Source organism: Vanessa atalanta, chromosome 3 (genome assembly GCF_905147765.1).
Source record: "Vanessa atalanta chromosome 3, ilVanAtal1.2, whole genome shotgun sequence".
In the NCBI taxonomy this organism is placed as follows: domain Eukaryota; kingdom Metazoa; phylum Arthropoda; class Insecta; order Lepidoptera; family Nymphalidae; genus Vanessa; species Vanessa atalanta.
The window spans coordinates 12,391,149-12,411,748 of record NC_061873.1 but is presented as its reverse complement, the minus strand read 5'-3'; the positions used below and the strand labels follow the sequence as shown (position 1 = coordinate 12,411,748).

At 31.4% G+C, this 20,600-nt stretch overlaps 1 protein-coding gene across 1 annotated transcript in view; it reads left to right on the top strand.

The window, feature by feature from the left end:
* The first annotated feature begins 3,040 nt into the window (after positions 1-3,040).
* LOC125077168 (endonuclease/exonuclease/phosphatase family domain-containing protein 1-like) overlaps positions 3,041-20,600 on the top strand; it is a 39,525-nt gene continuing 21,965 nt past the window's right edge. The window contains exons 1-4 of the mRNA XM_047689001.1: positions 3,041-3,562; positions 3,811-4,495; positions 5,005-5,154; positions 10,157-10,314. Of these exons, the coding sequence (XP_047544957.1) occupies positions 3,265-3,562; positions 3,811-4,495; positions 5,005-5,154; positions 10,157-10,314 (1,291 nt within the window). The 5' untranslated portion in view covers positions 3,041-3,264. The remainder of the gene's footprint in view (positions 3,563-3,810; positions 4,496-5,004; positions 5,155-10,156; positions 10,315-20,600) is intronic.

Sequence of the window (20,600 nt, the reverse complement as noted above, 5' to 3'; positions counted from 1 at the left end):
CATATTTATGATATTAGATAATTTGGAGGGCAGCTTTTATGTTACATAAATTATTTGATATTTCTTTGTGACAAGAGAGTAAAAATTATCATTATTAATTAAAAATAATATGTAATCTTTGGATTGTATAAACGTAAGGATTGGGCAGGGAGGTTAAAATTCCTTATAAGAAAAGTATATTTTTATAAAGAGGACTTAATGTTAGGTGGCTAAAGTGCATATCGTCCATTTCATTAGAAATTTAACAAAATATAAACAAGTACCGATGTCATAACAAATTACATTCATAGTTTTGGAATATTAACTTTCAATAAATATATATATTTTTTAATAATAATGATAAGTTCATTTGACAGTTATATGATTAAAAAAAATATTCGGGGCGTTTTATATTCAGTATTACTTTGCATTCGTTTATATTTTCAACAAATTGTAATGAAATGGATAAAAACTATATTATAACATTTCAAGTAAAGTGTGTTAATGTGTCTAGAATAAATATGGCTTAAATAGTGCTTTAGTAGCAACTTAGATTATTCTATTTATTCACTGTAAGTTATTCCTTAAATACAACGGTTGTCGAGACTCGAAAATTATTTATTATAATAGAATATTTTCTCTCTGTCTCATAGTTAACACGAAAGAAAGTAACGCTAATATGTGCTTTCTTTCCTTAATAATAAGTAATATATTACGTTTCAGTTACAAAGTATGTAATACTAAACATTGTCATCAATCCGATCGTTATATTAAGACTTTAAATACTGTTTATGGCAAGCCCCTATGAAAACCATAAGTACAAGTTGAAAACGCGTCCATTTTGTTACAGAGTACCAAATAAAAGCTAATAGACAAATATCAACATAAAAACACATTTCATTATTGTTAACTTAAATTTAATTTTAAGTTTAAATATAAAAAGAGCTACTCATGTCGGCGGAGGTATTTTAACAGAATTTTTTTTAAATTAATTTGAATTATTTACCAATGATCATTTGTTTTGGTATCGGTTTAAAAAAAAACCGTAATTGTTTATGTTTGCCATATTCAGTATTGTAATATCGATTATCGCGTCACTAAATATCGAAACAGTGTAAACTGCATATTATTTTTTGCTCATTAGATTATTCTTTCTTTTATGAACTAGTCAAAAAACAGTTCAATTATATGTAGATGTTTAATTTTTATAACATCCATATTCTGTGATATGATTTTATCTAGAACAATATTTCTTATCAGCACTATTTAATTAGCCACGTAACATCCTCATGAAGCGAAATCGTTATATGCTAAAATGAATAATAAATTAAATCTTTTTTTATATATAATTCTATAAATAAGTTTCAATTTCAAATTTGATACTTAGAACATTAGTGCATTACAAATTCGTCTGACGTTTACACATAGCAGTATTTGCAAATAAAATAAACATTATAGAATTAAAAAATTATAACGTTAGAAGCATATAGCTGCAAACACTCGTATAAAATTAAAATGGCATAATTCTTTTATTTTATATTATTATTTATTAATAAATCAAAGGCATAGTGATTTACTATTAGATTCTCATTCGATAGTAATTATAATGCGTTTCCACTGAAAGAGTTGGCGTTATTTATGTTTGCAACAGGAAGTCAAGCTAATTACTCAATATGACAATTATAAGTTGTCAACATAACTAAAGGTAATTATTATAGAATATTTTGTCACTAACATTTCTGTTTACAATGAAGTGGTTGATTCTTTTGTGGAGACGCAACTTTCAATAGTTTAGGTCATAATATTTATAGCCATCACTTTTGGTTGTTTATTCTATAATTATAATGGATATAATTATATTACTATTAATAAGATTTCATACTAAAAATAAAATTGTTTGAGTGTATAAAAATATATAGCAATACGCAAATTGAAAACTAAATGTAATAGAAATCAATACGTCGCCATGTTGCTTCCATTTTGTATTAGATATTTCCGCTTAACTTAAAACCAATAAATTGAATAATCCTATAATTTTGATGAAACAATACTAAATCAAAAAGATCTGTAGTGTGGTAACATTTCTATCATGTTTCTCCAAAACTTGTGGGTCTTTTTTTACTAGTTGCTTAGGACTTCTGTGTACACTCAACTCTGTATTTTACTTGTACAGAGGTGACGAAGTGTTATATATTTAAAATCTGTGTATTTAAGCTTACTGGCGGCTGTTGTACAAGTTATAATTATAAATATTTTAAATAAATAAAATAGCACGAAATCTGTTTATCCTGTGTTTTTATTGTTACCGGTTTTCTTATGTTCGAATTTCGTACATTTTATTTTTATATTATGTTAAATATTAACCTAATAATATCTATCTCTAATAAATTGAAATTTCGTATATTACAAGTAATTCATACATTTCTTATGTACGAAGATTAATGCGGAATCATAAATTTTACGTAAAGTATAATAATCTCATAATATGAGATACCTTAAGACTTCATTTATTAAAGTATTTATACCTAGTACATCATCTTTGGTTTCATTATACAAATTTGGAGTTTTAATCGCCTTGAAATAAAAGTACAATACTATATTCTAATAGAGGAATACAACTTCGCATATAACTATATACGTATTTATGTACATTATTTGTTTTCAGCGCATAAAGAATCGTCAGTTACAAATGAAAAGTTACAGACGTCAGACATAAATTTAATCTACTTATTTATAAGCATAGACCATGTAATTGTAACAATTAATCTCCCGCCATTTGTTGCCAGTTAGCAGTGCTGGAAGTTAAGTAATTACCATCTTCAAACTTAATATTTTTACTCTTCTACTTCTACTAGCATTAATCTGTTGAAACCAATGTTTAGGTTTTATCGCATTATAATATCAATAGAATTCATTAGGTGTAGTGGTATAATTTACATTCGAAATGTAGATTATTATTAATTATTGTCTTTTATCATTGCACTTCACTATTACACGTCATTTTTATTTGCTAACAATGTCAAAACGAATATGACATTTCGTTTCATTGTAGTGATTTGGCTAGGAGAGTGAAGTTTTGTGGAATGATGTGACGGTGATAAAACTTAGAGTAATATTTAATTTAAATCAGTCAATTTAAGAGTACCATTGAGATTACAATGTGATATGTGCTATATAAAATAATGTTAAGTTAATATAAATCGCGGTCAGTGGAATACGTTTTTCTTAATCTAATAATAGTTTAAAAGTGTACATTGTTTGAATTTCTAGTGTTATGAAAAATTTATGTTAAAAGTGGCGGGTGCAAATATGGGGCAGAGTCCGAGCTCTGTTCGGAGTAAGAGCAGCCGGAGATCCTTCCGTAATTTTATGAGACGTTCTAAACTAAACAAGTCCAGTTTGAGCCATACATTCAGCTTGCCGCCTTCGGAGGAATACCCTGAGCTGATGAATGTGAACACGGCGACTGAAGAGCAACTCATGACCCTGCCTGGAGTATCCAGGCAGGTTGCGCGGGAAATTGTTCGTCATCGTCAAATGATAGGAAGATTCAAACGAGTTGACGACCTTGCTTTAGTCTCTGGTGATTACTTTGCATTGCAAGTCTTTGTTTTTAAATCGGAGTTAACAAAAACTATACTAATTAAAATCATAATTATACCCATTATAAAATTAAATTGTTAATAATAAAAAAAATCATTTATTATTATTTTTTATTCAAAAACTTTTTCAATCAAAACTTCATGCAAAAATTTTATTAAATATAAATTGTGTAATTCTAAGTAGCTAATTTACTCTGAGGTGATTTAATAAAAACATTTTATTTTATAGGCATTGGTGCTGAAAAGTTAGAATTACTAAGACCAGAGATATGTACAAATACACGACGACAGATATCTAGAGCTAGTTCTTGTACATATTCATTAGATAGCATAAGGTCCTCTTCAGAAAATAAGTTATGTTCAATTAATTCATCCAGCGTTTTCCAATTGCAATGTGTGCCAGGCTTAAACCAAGAAATAGCAGCAAATATCGTAGATTACAGAACAAAGAAGGGTCCATTTAAATCACTAGATGATTTAATAAAAGTAAGGGGTATGGATATAGTTAGGCTGAGTACCATTAAGCAACATTTAAGCCTAGAACTTAGGAAAAGTGAAAGTGTTCAACATTTGACCAATGGACATGTAAACGGCTGGAGAGATCCATCCCTAAATGAATCAGTTCTGAGTAGTGAACCAAAAACACCAAAAAGTCCCCATAGAAAGAGTTTATCTATGCCCAGTAAGATTGCTATAACCTTGCCGAATGGCTTTGCAACGGCCCCAGTGAATGATATTTTGGATTTACTGTCTGCATACTCTCATAGACCTATTGTTGAGGAAGTATTCACGCACGAAAGAGATGGAGTAAGGTGTTGCCGTCTCGCATCATGGAATCTTCATCAACTTGGTGTAGAAAAAATTACCAATCCTGGAGTAAGGGAGGTGATATGCAGGACTATTTTGGAATATAAGTGAGTGCTTATCTTTTTGATAATTCTAATCGTTAAAAAAAATGTTGTTACCTAGAGAGATAAATAATGTCATTAAATTAATTATGATAAATAACACAATGTTGAAATGTCAGATTTATATCACTCCCTAAACTTAACACTATCTGGGACAATAAAACCCCATAGAAGTTATGAAAATTATTTATACATTACGTCTAATGTACTAACAACTATATTGCATACTACTAACTCATTTATCCTTTGATTATATATGTATTGATTATTATATCTTTATTTATAATATTCTATTTCACTTAACTATTTATATCCACTTCGATAACATCTTAGTTGTCGTTTAAAATTCTATTTTTCGCAAATCCATAAAGAATATAATGTCAAATGTTTGTTTCGCTTTTGCCCTCTTGTGGTTGGAATACCCTTACCAGTTTGCGTTTGAAGCTGATAACAATGAAGATGATAAATAAACTTATCAGAAAAGCTAAATCAATAATATCTTTTCTTTAAATCAGGTTGTCAGTAATAGCCATACAAGATGTGCTTGAAGAGAGAGCTTTGCAGACGATCTGTGATGAACTCAATTCCCCCGCCCTCAGGAGGGTGAGGGAGTGGAGGTGTAATAGTCACACTTGGCAGTACTGTTGCTCAAAAAAATTTAACGGGTAAGTCAAAATGTCTGTACTTCATTAAAAAAAAAACAATTGTTGTTTGGATTACCATAAGGAAATTACAATATTCGTAATTAAAAAGCTTTTTGAAAGCATATTTAGTTGAATATTTTTAAGCTGTTTGTGTTTGCTTATAGTACTCATCCTATTTCTTGCAATATAGTCATTGTATACGAATATATTTTTTAAAATTGCTTTCTTGATGTTTACTAAAACATCGCAAGATAATTACTTGGGATAATGCTGTAATTGAAACTTAAATGAATACTTTCGTGTGTATAATTTTTTTTATCTTAAATGTGTATTTAATAATATTTTTAAACAAAACATCTCGAATACTAGAATTATCGTGTTCTTACAGCAAACAAATAACCGAACGAAAGCGGTTTAACTGGCAACAGCGATAATGTTTGAACGAGTTTCGTGAATTTTTACGGTTAAAACTTTATAGCACTGTCATTACAATGCAATTTCCTGTTTGAAATCACCAAATAGTACAAAGTTTTAAAAAAATACTCGCTGTTATCTTTCTCTTTACGACTGAAACAAACCATAAACTATTAAAATATTCAAAGCGCATGCAACTCTGTACTTACCCTTGATATAAGTAACTACTATCTTTTGCACGAGGAATGTTTTAGTTTGAAACGTTTCATATATAAACGTTGCTCTGATATCTGACGTTGAAAGGAGGAATAGGATGGACCGCTAACGAAACATATCTAAATTCATTTTTATCCAGTGGCGGATTTACACATTTTCCAACTATGGACTATATTATTTTTACCGTCCTTAACCATTCGCCTAGTTAATTATAATTGAAGTTGCAAAAAATGCTTTATATATCTCGAATGCACAATTAAAGAGAAGTAGGGAAAATTCTCGGTCAAACATCTTGCAGACATATTTCTGCATGACATCAGAAATCCGTTTCTTTTGTTCGTTCCATTCCGTTGTGTAACATTAGATATGTACTACAGAAACATAAACGGAAATTAAAAAAAGAAAAACCTAAATTTGACGCCCAAGGCTCAATCCTACTCAGCCTCCAAATCTGCCGCGGCATATAAGTCTTACATTATAAGCTCCTTTCAGTGTCATTGCTTACTTGAAAAAAAATAATTGTATCAATTATCTTTTTATAGGCTGATTTGATAGCACTTGTAATGTATATTTTGGTTAAGTGTAATGTCAAACTTTATGACACTCCTTTGCATTACATTACAAACAGTTAATAGGATTTATTATCTTGCACAGTGCCGAGTTTTCGGATAGATATGGACGCAAATTAATTAGTGTTCGAAATTCGAACATAATCATTAAGCATCAAAATTTTGAACTGTTTTGTCTTTGCCTATTTTGAAAAATATTTAACCGGAAGCATATTTAAAAAGTATACATATAATGTTGGATTTTTTTTATTGAGTAATTTAGTTCATAAGACGACTTTAAAGCAGGCTAATTAAGTACGTCAAGGTGTTTAAATTAATAGATCACTAATTAAAATAAATTATTGTTCACAAACGATTCAGTTTGAAATTTGACATTATAATGATAGACACATAATTACTTTTTGTGTTCTCTCCAAAGCTTCGCAAACCTCAATCCAAATACCACAGTCGTAATAATTAATCTGCTTATGAACAACTGGGACGAGTTCTAGCAATCGGTCTTAACATTTCGTGTTTATACAAAACTATTACTATTTAAGACGTTGTATTAAAAAAATGTAATTTCGTTAGTATAAGTCACTATATTGTTACTAACAATGAGCAGTCATAATATATTTTAATGTCGAATTGTTACCAACATTTAAATCAAAGCAAGTAATAGTTCCTGTAAATCAGCCCCACCATTCTATGAATTTTCGATCGACATTTACTCTCCCATACGGATCAAAATTTACTTGGTGGTAGAGCTTTGTGCAAGCCCGACTGGGTAGGTACCACCCACTCATCAGATATTCCACCGTGTTCCAGTTTGAAGGGTGAGTGAGCCAGTGTAACTACAGGCACAAGGGACATAATTAAGAACTAATCTTAGTTCCCAAGGTTGGTGCTACATGTAAGGAATGGTTAATATTTCTTACAGGTACATTATCTACGGGAGGTGGTGACCACTTACCATTAAGTGGCCCAATTTCTCGCCCGCCTAACACCTATGCCAAAAAAAAAACAATGTTTAACTTCATAAATTAGTACAATTTTCAATCTTGATTGGACTGCGTAGCTAAAACGAATTGATTACCTAATGTATTATCGTTTCTACGTTTTCATTTGTAAAATATTATCTAATAAGATTCTCTTATCGACGAAACAACGGCGTAGCACAACAATAAATTCAGACTATTCGTACAAATGTAGGTTTGATATTTATTATTGTATATAACTGCAACATTTGGCTCTATTGGCCCAAACAAGTGCCAAGGTTAGTAGGTCAATATTAATATCTACTAATGAATTAAACGGGAAACTGTGTTTGTTGGTTCGTCTTTCACGCAGCAACGAATTAACACTTTTTTTTTTTAATAGAACATAGGATCTATTTTGGAATAATACATAGGTGTGATGCCGCAGGAATGTACTTAGTTAATTCATAGTTTTTTTTTATTTATTTTTTTCGAAAAGTTATTTCTTATTGCTTCGGAATAAAGTATAAATTCGAACAGCAGTTTAGGTATTGTATATAAGTGATCATTGTTTTAAATCGCTCGATCGAGACACTCGACGATTTGATAACGAACGAATGCTCGAGACAATCTGATAAGGAAACCCTCAGGGACGTATTGTATGGTTAAAGCATTAGCTGATAACCGGTCATTTGCACATCGACTGGGAATATTTAAATATGGAACGCCATATTACAATTTTTAATCTACACTTTTTTATCTGTATTTATTAATGACTATATTATCTGTTCTAGATTTGACTTATAATATGATTAGAAGAATGTTTTGCAACTTGTATTTTAAATATTTTAATGTGTTGCCAAATTTTAATCAATTAATATATCCCTATCTATATCTTTTACTTATTTATAACTTATTAAATAACTTTGTTATATCGTTTGCCAATTTTTTTTATTGATATATTTATACTTTAGTGCAGGTCATAATATAAAAATGTCTTGTGAAGACAAGGAGCTGTGGCCACATGATTGCCTAAAAGTGCACACATACATATACCAAAATATATTGCAGTGCAAGGTAAAAAACTGAATAAATTAAACTTAGCTATGACCGATTTCATTTTCCTCATATTTCGTTTTACTTGAAAAGTACGAAAACGCAAAAACTTTTGTTTACAATGTCGATGACGTAATACTGCAGTCTTGTCAATATTTGAGATAATAAGAGGTGGCTTTACGTACGAGATGAAACGACTGCTTGGCAAATATAAATACAGACATGACGATATTACTAACTACCGTCAGCATCTTCCTGCCATACCTATAGTATGCCTTTTTAGGCTTCCGTACCCAAAGGTCAAAATGAGACTCTAATACTAAAACTCCGCTGTCCGTCCGTCCGTTCGCCCATGTGTCACCAGGCCTCAACCGTGATAGTTATATAGTTGAAATTTTCATAGATGATGCATTTCTGTTGCTGCTATAACAATAAATACTAAAAAACAATAAATTTAATATTAAGGTGGCTCCCATACGACACATTAGATTTTTTTGCCGTTTTACAGACTTTAGTACGGAACCCTTCGTGCGCTGACTGACTCGCACTTGGCCTGTTTTTTAATATAACAATAAAACTTTAATCTAGTAAAAAACAATTAAATAGTTATAGTAGTTACATGTATGCTATTGCAATTACATATATAATTATATACGTCACGATGACTTCCGTGGTCGAGTAGTGTGTTCACCGGTTTTCATGGTACGCCACTCTGAGGTCCCGGGTTCGATTCCCGGCCGATTCGATGTAGAAAAAGTTCATTAGTTTTCTAAGTGTCTTGGGTCTGGGCGTTTATGGTACCGTCGTTACTTCTAATTTTCCATAACACAAGTTCTTTAGCTACTTACATTGGGATCAGTGTAATGTATGTGATGTTGACCAATATTTATTTATTATTATTACATATACATAAGGTATGAAGTTAGTTGTGACGTATAGTGTCGTTGAACCTTTATAAATGAATAAATAACGTCGATTCGAAAGAAACAGAAGAAGAACAAACACGATCCTATGTTGCTATAGATTTAAATGATTTCCTGTGATCACGTGTTAATTAGGTGTAACTTAAAACTATAACTGAAATTCAGGTGTTAGGTACAATTGTTACAATGTTTTGCTACCAGATTTCAGTTTAGTCATATATAATATATACTAATACCAATTACCGCCTGCGACATCGCCCGCGTTTGCCTAACGCTTGTGTGAGTGTTGGCGTGATTTAGTAACAATCATCCATCTATTCAAACTTTCGCATTTATATAATTAATTATATATGTTTAAATTAAACACCAAAAGGTCTCAAAGGTGTGTTACATAATATATATGTATATATCCATAATGTACTTGTTAGTAAACAATAGAAAAAAAATATGCATTTTGAAGACACTTTATTAACTTTGAAGATCCGTCCGTTCAATGTATATAGGATTCTCTATTAAATCTTTTTGAAAATGAGGAACACTTAATATTTTGCTTGTATGTGTGCGTACGACGCTATCTGTCTGAAAGAGCGCTTTCTTTTAGGACGCATTCGTGATACAGTGAGTAAAAGAGGGCATAGACACACAAAGAGTCGTGGTGCATTTTTTTTTTTTAATTTAAATATTTTACTATAAAATAAACCTATTATTCCAAAGAAACAAAACCGCGTACTAAGTATATGTTTAATGTATTTACTTCAAGAAATTCAAAATTAAAACATGTTTTCTTGATACACTTTTTTAATTGTGTAATGAATTATCTCGCAGAATACCCAAAGTGGCTTCATGAAGTACCAGTGTTAATAACAATATCATTATGCCATTGTTGCAGGAAGAACTTAGGCTTTATATACGAACGTTCGAACAAGCATATCATAGTCGAGGAGGTGGGACTCGATCAAGTACACCTGCTCACCGAGGAAAATGTGCGGCGAATGGTCGAAGAGCTGACGGCGTTTCGAAGCGAGCAGTTAGTCATCTCTCCTCAAGGTCAGTGACGCAATTTGTAGTAACTTGTAACAACATATGTAACTTCATTTTAATATATAATAGCCATTCTAAGGTCCGTTGTCCATTAAAACATTGTCTATTCCAACAACAAGCGATATCATTAGTCAAGAGCTTGATTAATCTAAGATATTCGTTATGGATTGAAAATGTCGTTTTGAACGTCGAATAATCTGTTATCTGAATATTGGAAGGTCAGCTGTAGGTAGTCGGTGAGAAGTATATAGGATTAACGAAAACAGGTATTTAAGAAACCTCATCTCTGGCCATATCCGTTTTAGTGGATACCGCGCTTAACTGGCATCTCTGGTCATATCCGTCTTAGAGGATGCCGCGCTTAACTGGGGTAAATACAAATCAAATCAAAATACTCTTCATTGTACACCAATAAACACATAAATAAATAACATTCAACAAGGATGCACAAGGAACGAAACAGAGGTAAAAAAATTGGAAAAGGCTTTAGTAGTAATATAAACAACATAATGAAATCTAAGTTCCATTATTATCTTTGTCCTATGTAACTACATATATACAATACATTTACATACATTACATTACCATTCAGTACATTTCCCACTGCTGGGCCTCCTCTTCCCTGGTGAGAAGGTTTGGAACATATTCCATCCCGCTGCTCCAATGCGGATTTGTGGATACACATGTGGCAGAATTTCGTTGAAATTAGACACATGCAGATTTCCTCACGATGGTTTCTTTCAACTCGAGATGAATAATAAACACAAATTAAGCACATAAAATTCAGTAGTTCCTCCCTGGGTTTAAACCCGCAATCATCTGTTAAGATACACAATTACACATGTCTCACCTCTGGGCCATCTCGGCTCCTATATCTACAATACATCGTATTATTTTGTAACAGTGAATTAAGTTAGACGTACACAGACGACCCTAACGAAAAAATATAAGGCCTTTTAAAACGTCTATTAAAAATACAGGGGGTAATTCTACTAATTTATACTAATTACGATACGATTCTATTTCGATGCAAGTGGATCGATGTGTTACTAGAATAGGAAAAAGGCTAAACGGAAACGATTACGCATCGATTGATATCGATTGAAGTGTCAATTTATTAGTAGAATTGACCTCCAGATATTATAATATTATCTGCACCTGTCCCATAATTTAAGTACATATAAAAATCTAAGGAAAAAAGTTATTTTTTACAAATAATGTACACGGAAAATACCACTCGTTTGTTTTGAATTTATTTCCGCAGTTTTTCCGCGTTGGGTTGACAGATTGAGGCGTTGCAATTTTGGTATTGGAACTGAATTTAAATTACAGTTATGATGATAGGGAAATAGTACTATGTCAATCGATGTTGGAGTTGAAATATTCACGGTTCATAAATACTTTATTGTATAAAGTATACTTGAATAAAATTATTGGACTTTGATTTCAAACTGACCTAACATGCAGGATTCCGAGTGCTCGTTTTTTTTTTTGTCGATAATAAACAGATATTCTATATGAAATCAATGAACATAAAAAATAGCCCACATATCAAGTTTGTATTGCACAGGAAAATATCGTTCTCAACGTAAACTCGAATTGATAAAATATATCAATCTTTGTGACGTCACATATAGCTAACATTTTAAATGTTATGAAATCCATATCATTAATTCCTATCGATATTACAAAACTAATACAGAAATCATAAAATTAATCATTCCACTAGCTTATCTGAAACGGATTTTGAAAACCTGCCTATTTAGAATTATACGATAAAAAGCAAAATCCGTAACTATTGAGTGATCGATACGTACGTGAAGTGAGGAGGGGGGGGGGCGCTAAGTGGGACTCGCCTGTGCTTAAGACATACAATACCGAAATACCCACTAAAAAAACCCGCGGTACCCTCGCCGGCATATTGACCTATGTCAATATTATAACGTTATAAAATTTGTTTTGTTTGTATGTAGGGGGTAATCTCTGAAACTGATACAATCAAGTTCTACAAAAGATTGCTAGAAATTTACATTATTCCTGAGTGCTACAGAGTATTAATAATGTTTACGTCATATAAATTACTTTATTAAATTTTGTCGCTAAACGGAAATAAAGCTACATACAAATTAAGACAAATGAGAATTTATAATACAATTTTGTTTGTCTCTTAGGACATTTCCCTAACAAACCAAAAGGGAAATTAGACACGAACAATTTGGTAATTGAAATCATGGAGCTATTTCCTGTAATATGTACTACGATAAAATTTGACCTTAAGGACAACGAATCTGGCGGAGTAGATTGGCGTATTATTTATATTGATTTGTTATACATACATATATTTTGTACAAGCCCATCTGGGTAGGTATCGCCGATTCCGTTTCGGTAGCATGCGAAAGCGGTCCTGTGGCGCCCGAAGACGGAGATGGTACCGCTGGTTTTTTAGTGGGTATTCCGATGTATTAGGGCGCACTAGTGTCGTCCTGGGCACTGGCGAGTCCCACATAACATGAAACGCGTACGCAGAGAGGAAAAAAAGGTATCACCGATTCATCACATATACTACCGATAAACAGCAATACTTATATTGCCGTGTTTCGGTTTGAACGATTAACTAAATTTGCTTGTAGCTCATTGGCCAGTGTAATTATTGCACAGGGAATATAACATCCTAGTTGCCAATGTTTATGGCACATTGATGATGCCAGGGTTTGTTCATATTATATTGAAAATGTCTGTGGAGGGTCGTTATTACCAGTAGCTTGTGGCGGAATATAGATATATCCAATATGTAAGTATCTTTAATATATAATTTAATGGATGGTTTTAATAATAGTCTATAATGTTCACAACTGATAGTCTTAGGAAGATTTTTATACGTACCTAAATATATTCTTAATAATCTTCAAAGCGTACAGACAGACAAACATGTAAAAGTCTAGAAGAGTTTATTTAGTATTTATGTGATAAATTTATCACTTGATAGATGTTGATCAAATCGACCGTCTGACTTACAACAATGGTAGAGGTTAGAGTGTTAGTCACGGATTACTGCAGTGAGATTCTGTAAGAATTCACTTCGTATCTCACTCGAGATACGCTATTTTGATACGTGTATCCAACAAATTTTATCATTATTAAAGTTAATGTCACATGAGTTTTTTCAGAATACCTCTCCTAGTCGTACGTCGTATTTGCAATAAACGTTCTAACTGTAAGTATAGTGGAGAGCACACAGCTTTAGAGCGGGTTGCGGATTCAAATTCGGACAAACGACATTGAATTATCACGTGGTCAATTAGTATTTATAATACACATTAGGTATACTCAACGGAAGGCGTAAGGAAACCTGTTCGACTCAAATGTTTTTCTACCACGTGTTTATACACCAACTAGTGGAACAGCGTTATGAAATGAACTCTAGAGTTTCTCTTAAAGTGGGAGATGAGACGTTGGCGTAACTGTTGGAAATTTCTAACAATCCAAGTATTAAATTAATTGTCTCATGAACAGTCACTGTATTATTATAAGGATATTATTATAAGGATATATACTAGGATTATAAGTTGAAGTTGTGCTATGTGCAGCAATTATTTTTATATTGTATATTTAAGATACATAATCAGAAAGATACTCAAGATAAACTCAAGTGGTTTCTGCAACGCCACGGCGTTTTTTGTATTGTTGAATAAATAACATAAAATATACATGTACAATGTACATGCACCACCTTAATTGTATAAAAATAAAATAAATTCTGAATGAAGATTATTTTATGGTGCTATATGTTTTTAAACACGTATGTTGATTCTGGAAGTTTCTGTTATGCCCTTCTAAAATAACTCTTTTCTTCGCTCGTGAAATTTGTAGTTATATTGCAGTCTTGCGACATATGATTTCATTCTGCGGTTCAAGTTTACATAATATATTACATACACCCATATATATATATATATAAGTGCCATAGTAGTGCAAAGATAATTCAGTATCAATGTCGTCTGTTAAAAACTATTATATGCGAATTATAATGATTTCCGAGTTAAAACGTCTTATATAATATATCACATCATAATGTTAACTACATAGTACAAGAAGACATGAATACTTGCACATTAATCTTATTTATTTCAGATACAAACTCAGTTCCTTGCCGAAAATATTAATTCCAAATTTAAAAAAATAAAAAATGTAACCTTTAACGCACTCAAATAAACCGTTTGATCTTTTAATTCCGAACAAGAAAATTATGTATTACGTAAAACATTTCTGAAATACATTTTCCCATTCGTTGTAAAACAGGCTGAATGTTTGCAAAAACATTAAAGTATCCGAGCGTTTGAGCGTTTGTTTGAGAAACCGCAGTAAAGCATTAAACCAAGGCTGCCACGCATAATTCGATAATAGGTATTTAATATTTATTATGATTTTCGTTACATACTATGCTATATCCGGAATGCGTTGCCTCTTGTAATTGTTTTGTAAATAATCCGTAATAATTTCACGTCGATGATATTACTACTAAAAACTTCAACAAAACATCTGTATAAAGTTTCAACTCAATTGGCGGAATTAAATTAACTATTCTTAATTTATTTATTTATTGAAAGTGATACTTTAAATGAATAGGACTTAAACCAATCAAATAAAAGAAACGTATCCTAAATAACACGGTATCTGTGCTAATACTAGATGACGCTCGTGGCTTCGCTTTTTAGGGGTTGGTCGTAGGTCATAGGTATAGAAAGTATCCCTATCCTAGCCGGAGTTTCATCAAATACGGTTCAGTGGTTTGGTCGCGAAAGAATAATATCAGACAGACAGAGTTACTTCCTCATTTATGTAGATCATCATTAGTGTAGATTATAAATATGGTAAAATTTGTTTGTTAGTGTGATAGGAATAATCTAAGGAACTAATGATTTAACTGTTAGATAAATTATTTTTGTTAGTGCGAAGCCGAGGCGAATCGCTAGTTAAGCAAAAAAATCAGTTTAAGTATCGTTTATAATATATATCGCATATCGACCAACCTTGTAAAAATATTTCCGGGTCTCGTTATTGTTAACGAAAATTAAAGACAAAAATAATAATAAGATATAGCCAAGTAATCATTTTATTTTGTTATTATTATATAAAATAATACTGGCAACCCTGCATTCATGCATGAAAGAGTTGGCGGAAAAGCGGCCAGCATCTACATTCTACATAGTTACGAGCCGTGCGTAACACGGCGGAACTACGACACTAGGACTTGCTAACTTCCTCGTTGTATTTGAAGGATTTAGGGAAACTTTGAATTTGAAAATAGAACGTATTCTAATTTTTAAATTTCATTTTTCGTTAATTGAAACCATACGTGGTAAATTCGTTTCGCATTGGTCGAATGGTATTTTTGGAGTTTAAAATTGCAACGTTTTTATGAATTCATATAAACTAGTGGGTCTCGGTAATAAACTTCGCGGTTATTCAAAAGATTTTTGAATTGCGAAACGTATGACAGGTTTTGTTTTGATTTAATTTCATTGTAAACTGCTGCATTTGGCGCCAAAATGATAAAACCTATTTGAATATACATTAGTTCAGTTAGAATTGTTTGTAATTTTTTTCTTATATATCCATAGCGCCGCTCTTCAACCGGCCAGTAACTTTTTCAAAAGAAATTCTTTGTTAATTCGTAAAAATTTAGTAAAATATCATAAAAAATGCTCTTGAATTTTCTGCGCATCTACGGCTGAAGCTCTTCAAAATGAGACCATAACCGACCATATGCTGTAATCGCCCCCATAATCACTGGGAAAAAATCGGCTTACGCTATTAATATATAATATATGTTTTTATATATTATAACGTTTAACAATCTTGGAAAGAATATTACGGTAATTGACATTTTGCACCAATTTGACCTTTGTAAGTCAGATTGCCAAAATATATCTGAATTTTACAATGATAACGGGCAATGGTGACCCATTATAATCAAGAGGTTAAACTGTTTGTCTGTCTGTCCTGTTAACGTAAATAAAATATGGTAATCGTTGCCCAAAAGAAACCATAGACACCGTCTAAAGATTTATATTTAGATTGTACCATAGATTTATTTATTATAAAAAAATAAATTATCCGTCTGGTGTATTTGGTTTTTTTAACGCACACAAACACATACCATACGTATAATACACATACGCATATATTTTTAAATTTGGAACTAAAGTTTGACCTTTGCCTGAGGGGAGAATCTTTGTATTGCTGAAATAGAAGTACCAATAGGGGCTTACTTTAGCGGCAGAGAATTCCGACGCAAACGTCTATTCGTTATAGATCTAGATCACTTCGTTTTAAATCGTATTTAACTTAACATCTTTAAGTTAAAAAATAATATTAAAGTACTATACAATTGTTTCAATAAAGATTATTCATATCCATATCCAGAACAGATGCTTGTAATCTATTTAAAACATTAAAACGAGCTACAAATAAAAAACGCTCGTTAGTCACGTCTGCCATTGGAAGCGAATGTGTCACATTTTTATTGACCCATCGTGACTGCATAGGGCATTAAGGGGCTGTTCGAAATTGAATTTTATTACCGCATCGCAAAATTTATTTTATAACATCGCAAATCATGAACTCGCAACTTTACTATCCGTTTTAGTACACTTTAGTTGGATAAATAAGAAGTATTGAACTCGAAGCGCAATTCCCTTAATGTTTGATTTTTGTTCATTTCAAAAACCAGGGAGATGGAATGAAGTTGTTTTGGAATACTTTGGATAAAATTAGTTAGTTCAATCCGTGAGAGCAACCTTTTTTTTTTTTAATTCATGAAACGAAAACTTTCTCTGTCTATGGAATATGTAGATTTGAAGTTACATTTCGATAATTTTTGTATAAGGTAACACAGAACGCAAACAATGCGATCTGAGGCACATTGTTTAAAAAAAAAATAAACAAATTTCTTTCTCTTTGGAAACTTGTACTCGTAAAACGTTGCAAATCGAATAACGGTGATACGCTATATTCATACGTGTATCGTTTAAATGTTATATATATTGTGGTCAATGTCGCATATACCCTTTCGACGCTTCACGATCGTGTTTCACTTTGACTTTCGACATTTCGATGACATAATTAACTGTATTGATGAAAATAGAATTAATTGTGCGACAAAATGTGTCCTTTACATAATATGAATCATACATTATATAATCATTATTAAATGTGCTCATGAATTTATAATAATTATGCACACAAATTTTGACGTTTTATTAATTTATGACTCTTTAATTATGTACTAATATTTGAACATTGACCAGTATTCTTTACAAGTCGTAGAATAAATTATTTTATTTTATTTTTTGATATGTCTTTTAATGACTGATATTTTTATGTCGTCAAGTTAAAAACTAAACAATAAAATTTGAAGGACGCGAGTGATAAGGCTGAATCTGGTAAGGTAAATGATATAGTGTTAAGCAATATTTTGTTATATTATAATAATAATGCTTATTAAAAAGAGCAATAAAATGATTGATCTACATAGGTTAGGAATAAAGGTCTCAGTGTTAAATAACATAGTCATCAAACGAAATATAGATCAGGTATGGTTATCCTAGCTAGGCAAATTAAATAACCTGTAATGTGTAAAAATCCTTATTTCTCATGTAAGACTAAATTATATAATAGTTTCCGCCCGATACTTCGCTTGAGTGAAGGTCGAAGCAGAATAAGGCGCTACGTATCCTTATGTTTATGACATGACCTGACCTGTTTATGTTCTGTACGATGATCGGTTAAGTAGTTAGACGTGAAAGCGTAACAAACAGGCAAATAAACAAACTCACTTTTCATGTATAGCATTCAATAAAATTGTAATGTTTCTTTTTTTTTATATTGAGGCTAGTGTAACAAGTTTATATTTTTAAAGTATTATCTTAAAAAAAGATATTATACGTCTTATATTCTCATTCTTCAGTTAATAACATTCCTTCGTAATATTGGCATCATTATACAATGAACAATTCAAAATCATTGGCTATTGTTATTATCATAATTGGCTCAATTCGTGCTTCATTGGGAAATGATTAAGAATCGTATACGTTTGCTATTCATCATGTGTTAATTTCGTCTGAAGTTTGTTTCGTTTCGAATGGAATTATTGCTATATTTGATAATCTATTGTTTTCGCAATGATCTTCGAAAGATATTTTAGGTAATTTACGAATAAGTGGACTTAATTAAATATTGGACAATATCACATACATTACTCTGATCCCAATGTAAGTAGCTAACACACTTGTGTTATGGTACCATAAACACCCAGACCCAAGACAACGTAGAAAACTAATGAACTTTTTCTACATCGACTCGGCCGGGAATCGAACCCGAGACCTCGGAGTGGCGTACCCATGAAAACCGGTGTACACACTACTCGACCACGGAGGTCGTCAATTGAATGAAGTATTGTAGATCGAGGAAACTTCAGGTATAGTTGGAAGTATTTACTAAATGTCCACTAATTAATTCCGCCTGTCCGATTCGAAAGAATATTTAAAATAATAAACCGTTATGTTAATTTCTTACGCACTGTGCTATTGACATTTATAAGAAAATATATTTATAAAACGTCTTTTATTGTCCTTATATATAAAGCCTTAAAGTCTAAAATCGCCTGCTGCGATTAGGCAAAAGGAAGACCGTCACGTCAGTGGCTATTTAAGGCGTTCAAAGGTGGCGATCTGTATTTGTACTGAGTTGCATATTAATTGTACTTTTTGTAGTATGTTCTAGAACTGTGTCAAAAGCGAAGGGCTAAGTAAATTAATAAAACAGATTCGTAACAGTCGACCATGTTGTCTTGGTGCTGTTTTGGTATCATGACCTTTATTAATATAACATTTTTTCATGTTACCTTAGGTGAAGTAGTATAATTAATCCCTAGAATTGTAAGAAAATTTATAATATTTAATTAATAATCGCAGTTTCTCGTTCACTACAGTTTTATAATGTAACCAATAAATATATAATTATTGATAACATTTGGACTTTCACCTCTTGGTTATGGAGCGTTTATATAAAAAAAAAAACAAACATCCCCGTAAAATTCGACTCGACAGAAAGTGATATTGACTACAATAATTTATTTAAAAGATATGTCACTAAGAAATATTTTACTATTATATATATTAAAACCCGAACGACACTATTATATGTTATATGTAGATTTGTTTTGTTTTGAGCGAATGAAGGAAAACAGTCGAAATCGATGTGTGCCGAAAGAAAATTTTCAACTTAATATATTCAACCAATTATTTAAGTGATCCCAGCACTATGTTTAGTTTTAAGGGAGTTAAAAAATAACAATGGCATAGTGAATTATCATATGATTATTACGTTCAGTTATGTTTAGAGCTTTTGTCCAACGGTGGGATATTTATCACAGTTACTGACAGTTGGGCTGTATAGTGTTATACACGTAAGGATGTCGTTAATTTCATAGACAATATTTGCTAGTTTTTGGTCGTTCAAATTATCTTAAATAATGAATATGAAACAAAGGATACACGTGAACGTAATCGATATCTGACCCAGTTTAAAAATTTCAACCTTTAATTAACTTTTGTCGCTTTCAATGTCGATGATACCTTTTACGCTTTCGGCCACTTTCGAGCGATTTTTTATTCATATTTATGTTATGAACACGTAATTATCGCTGTTCTTTTGTTAACCGTAATGAACCAAAAAACAAACAGGTCGTAAGTAAATTGAATTAGAAGTGGAGACCAGGACATAGACATACAAATTATATGATATATTTGGTAATAAAGTAACGTTAATACATAAACTATATATGTAGGTTCTGGTCATAATATGTAAATTCAACTAAATTTAAAGCGCGAAAATGTCTTTCTCTTTACCACGATTGAGTTAAAACGAACTACATTCTTTTTGGTACATAAAAAATACTTTATGCAAAGGTTGATATCATGATGTCAATTATCGTCATAAAATTGTATTTAAATTATTTAATAAAAATATTTAATGCTACATTATATATTATATTCATTGATTATGTTTATATGCGTAGATTTGTGCATGTGTGCGCAGATCGACTTAATTGGTTGTGACAAAACTGAGCATACTGGTAGCTTGAGACCCTGAGTCGTATTATTATTTCATAATATTATTATCTATCTATTTATCTATTATCATTAATACTTATTACTTGTTATCTATGTGTAAAACCGGATTATGCTTAGTTTAAGCAATGTTTACATAATTTTCTTAATACTACTTAA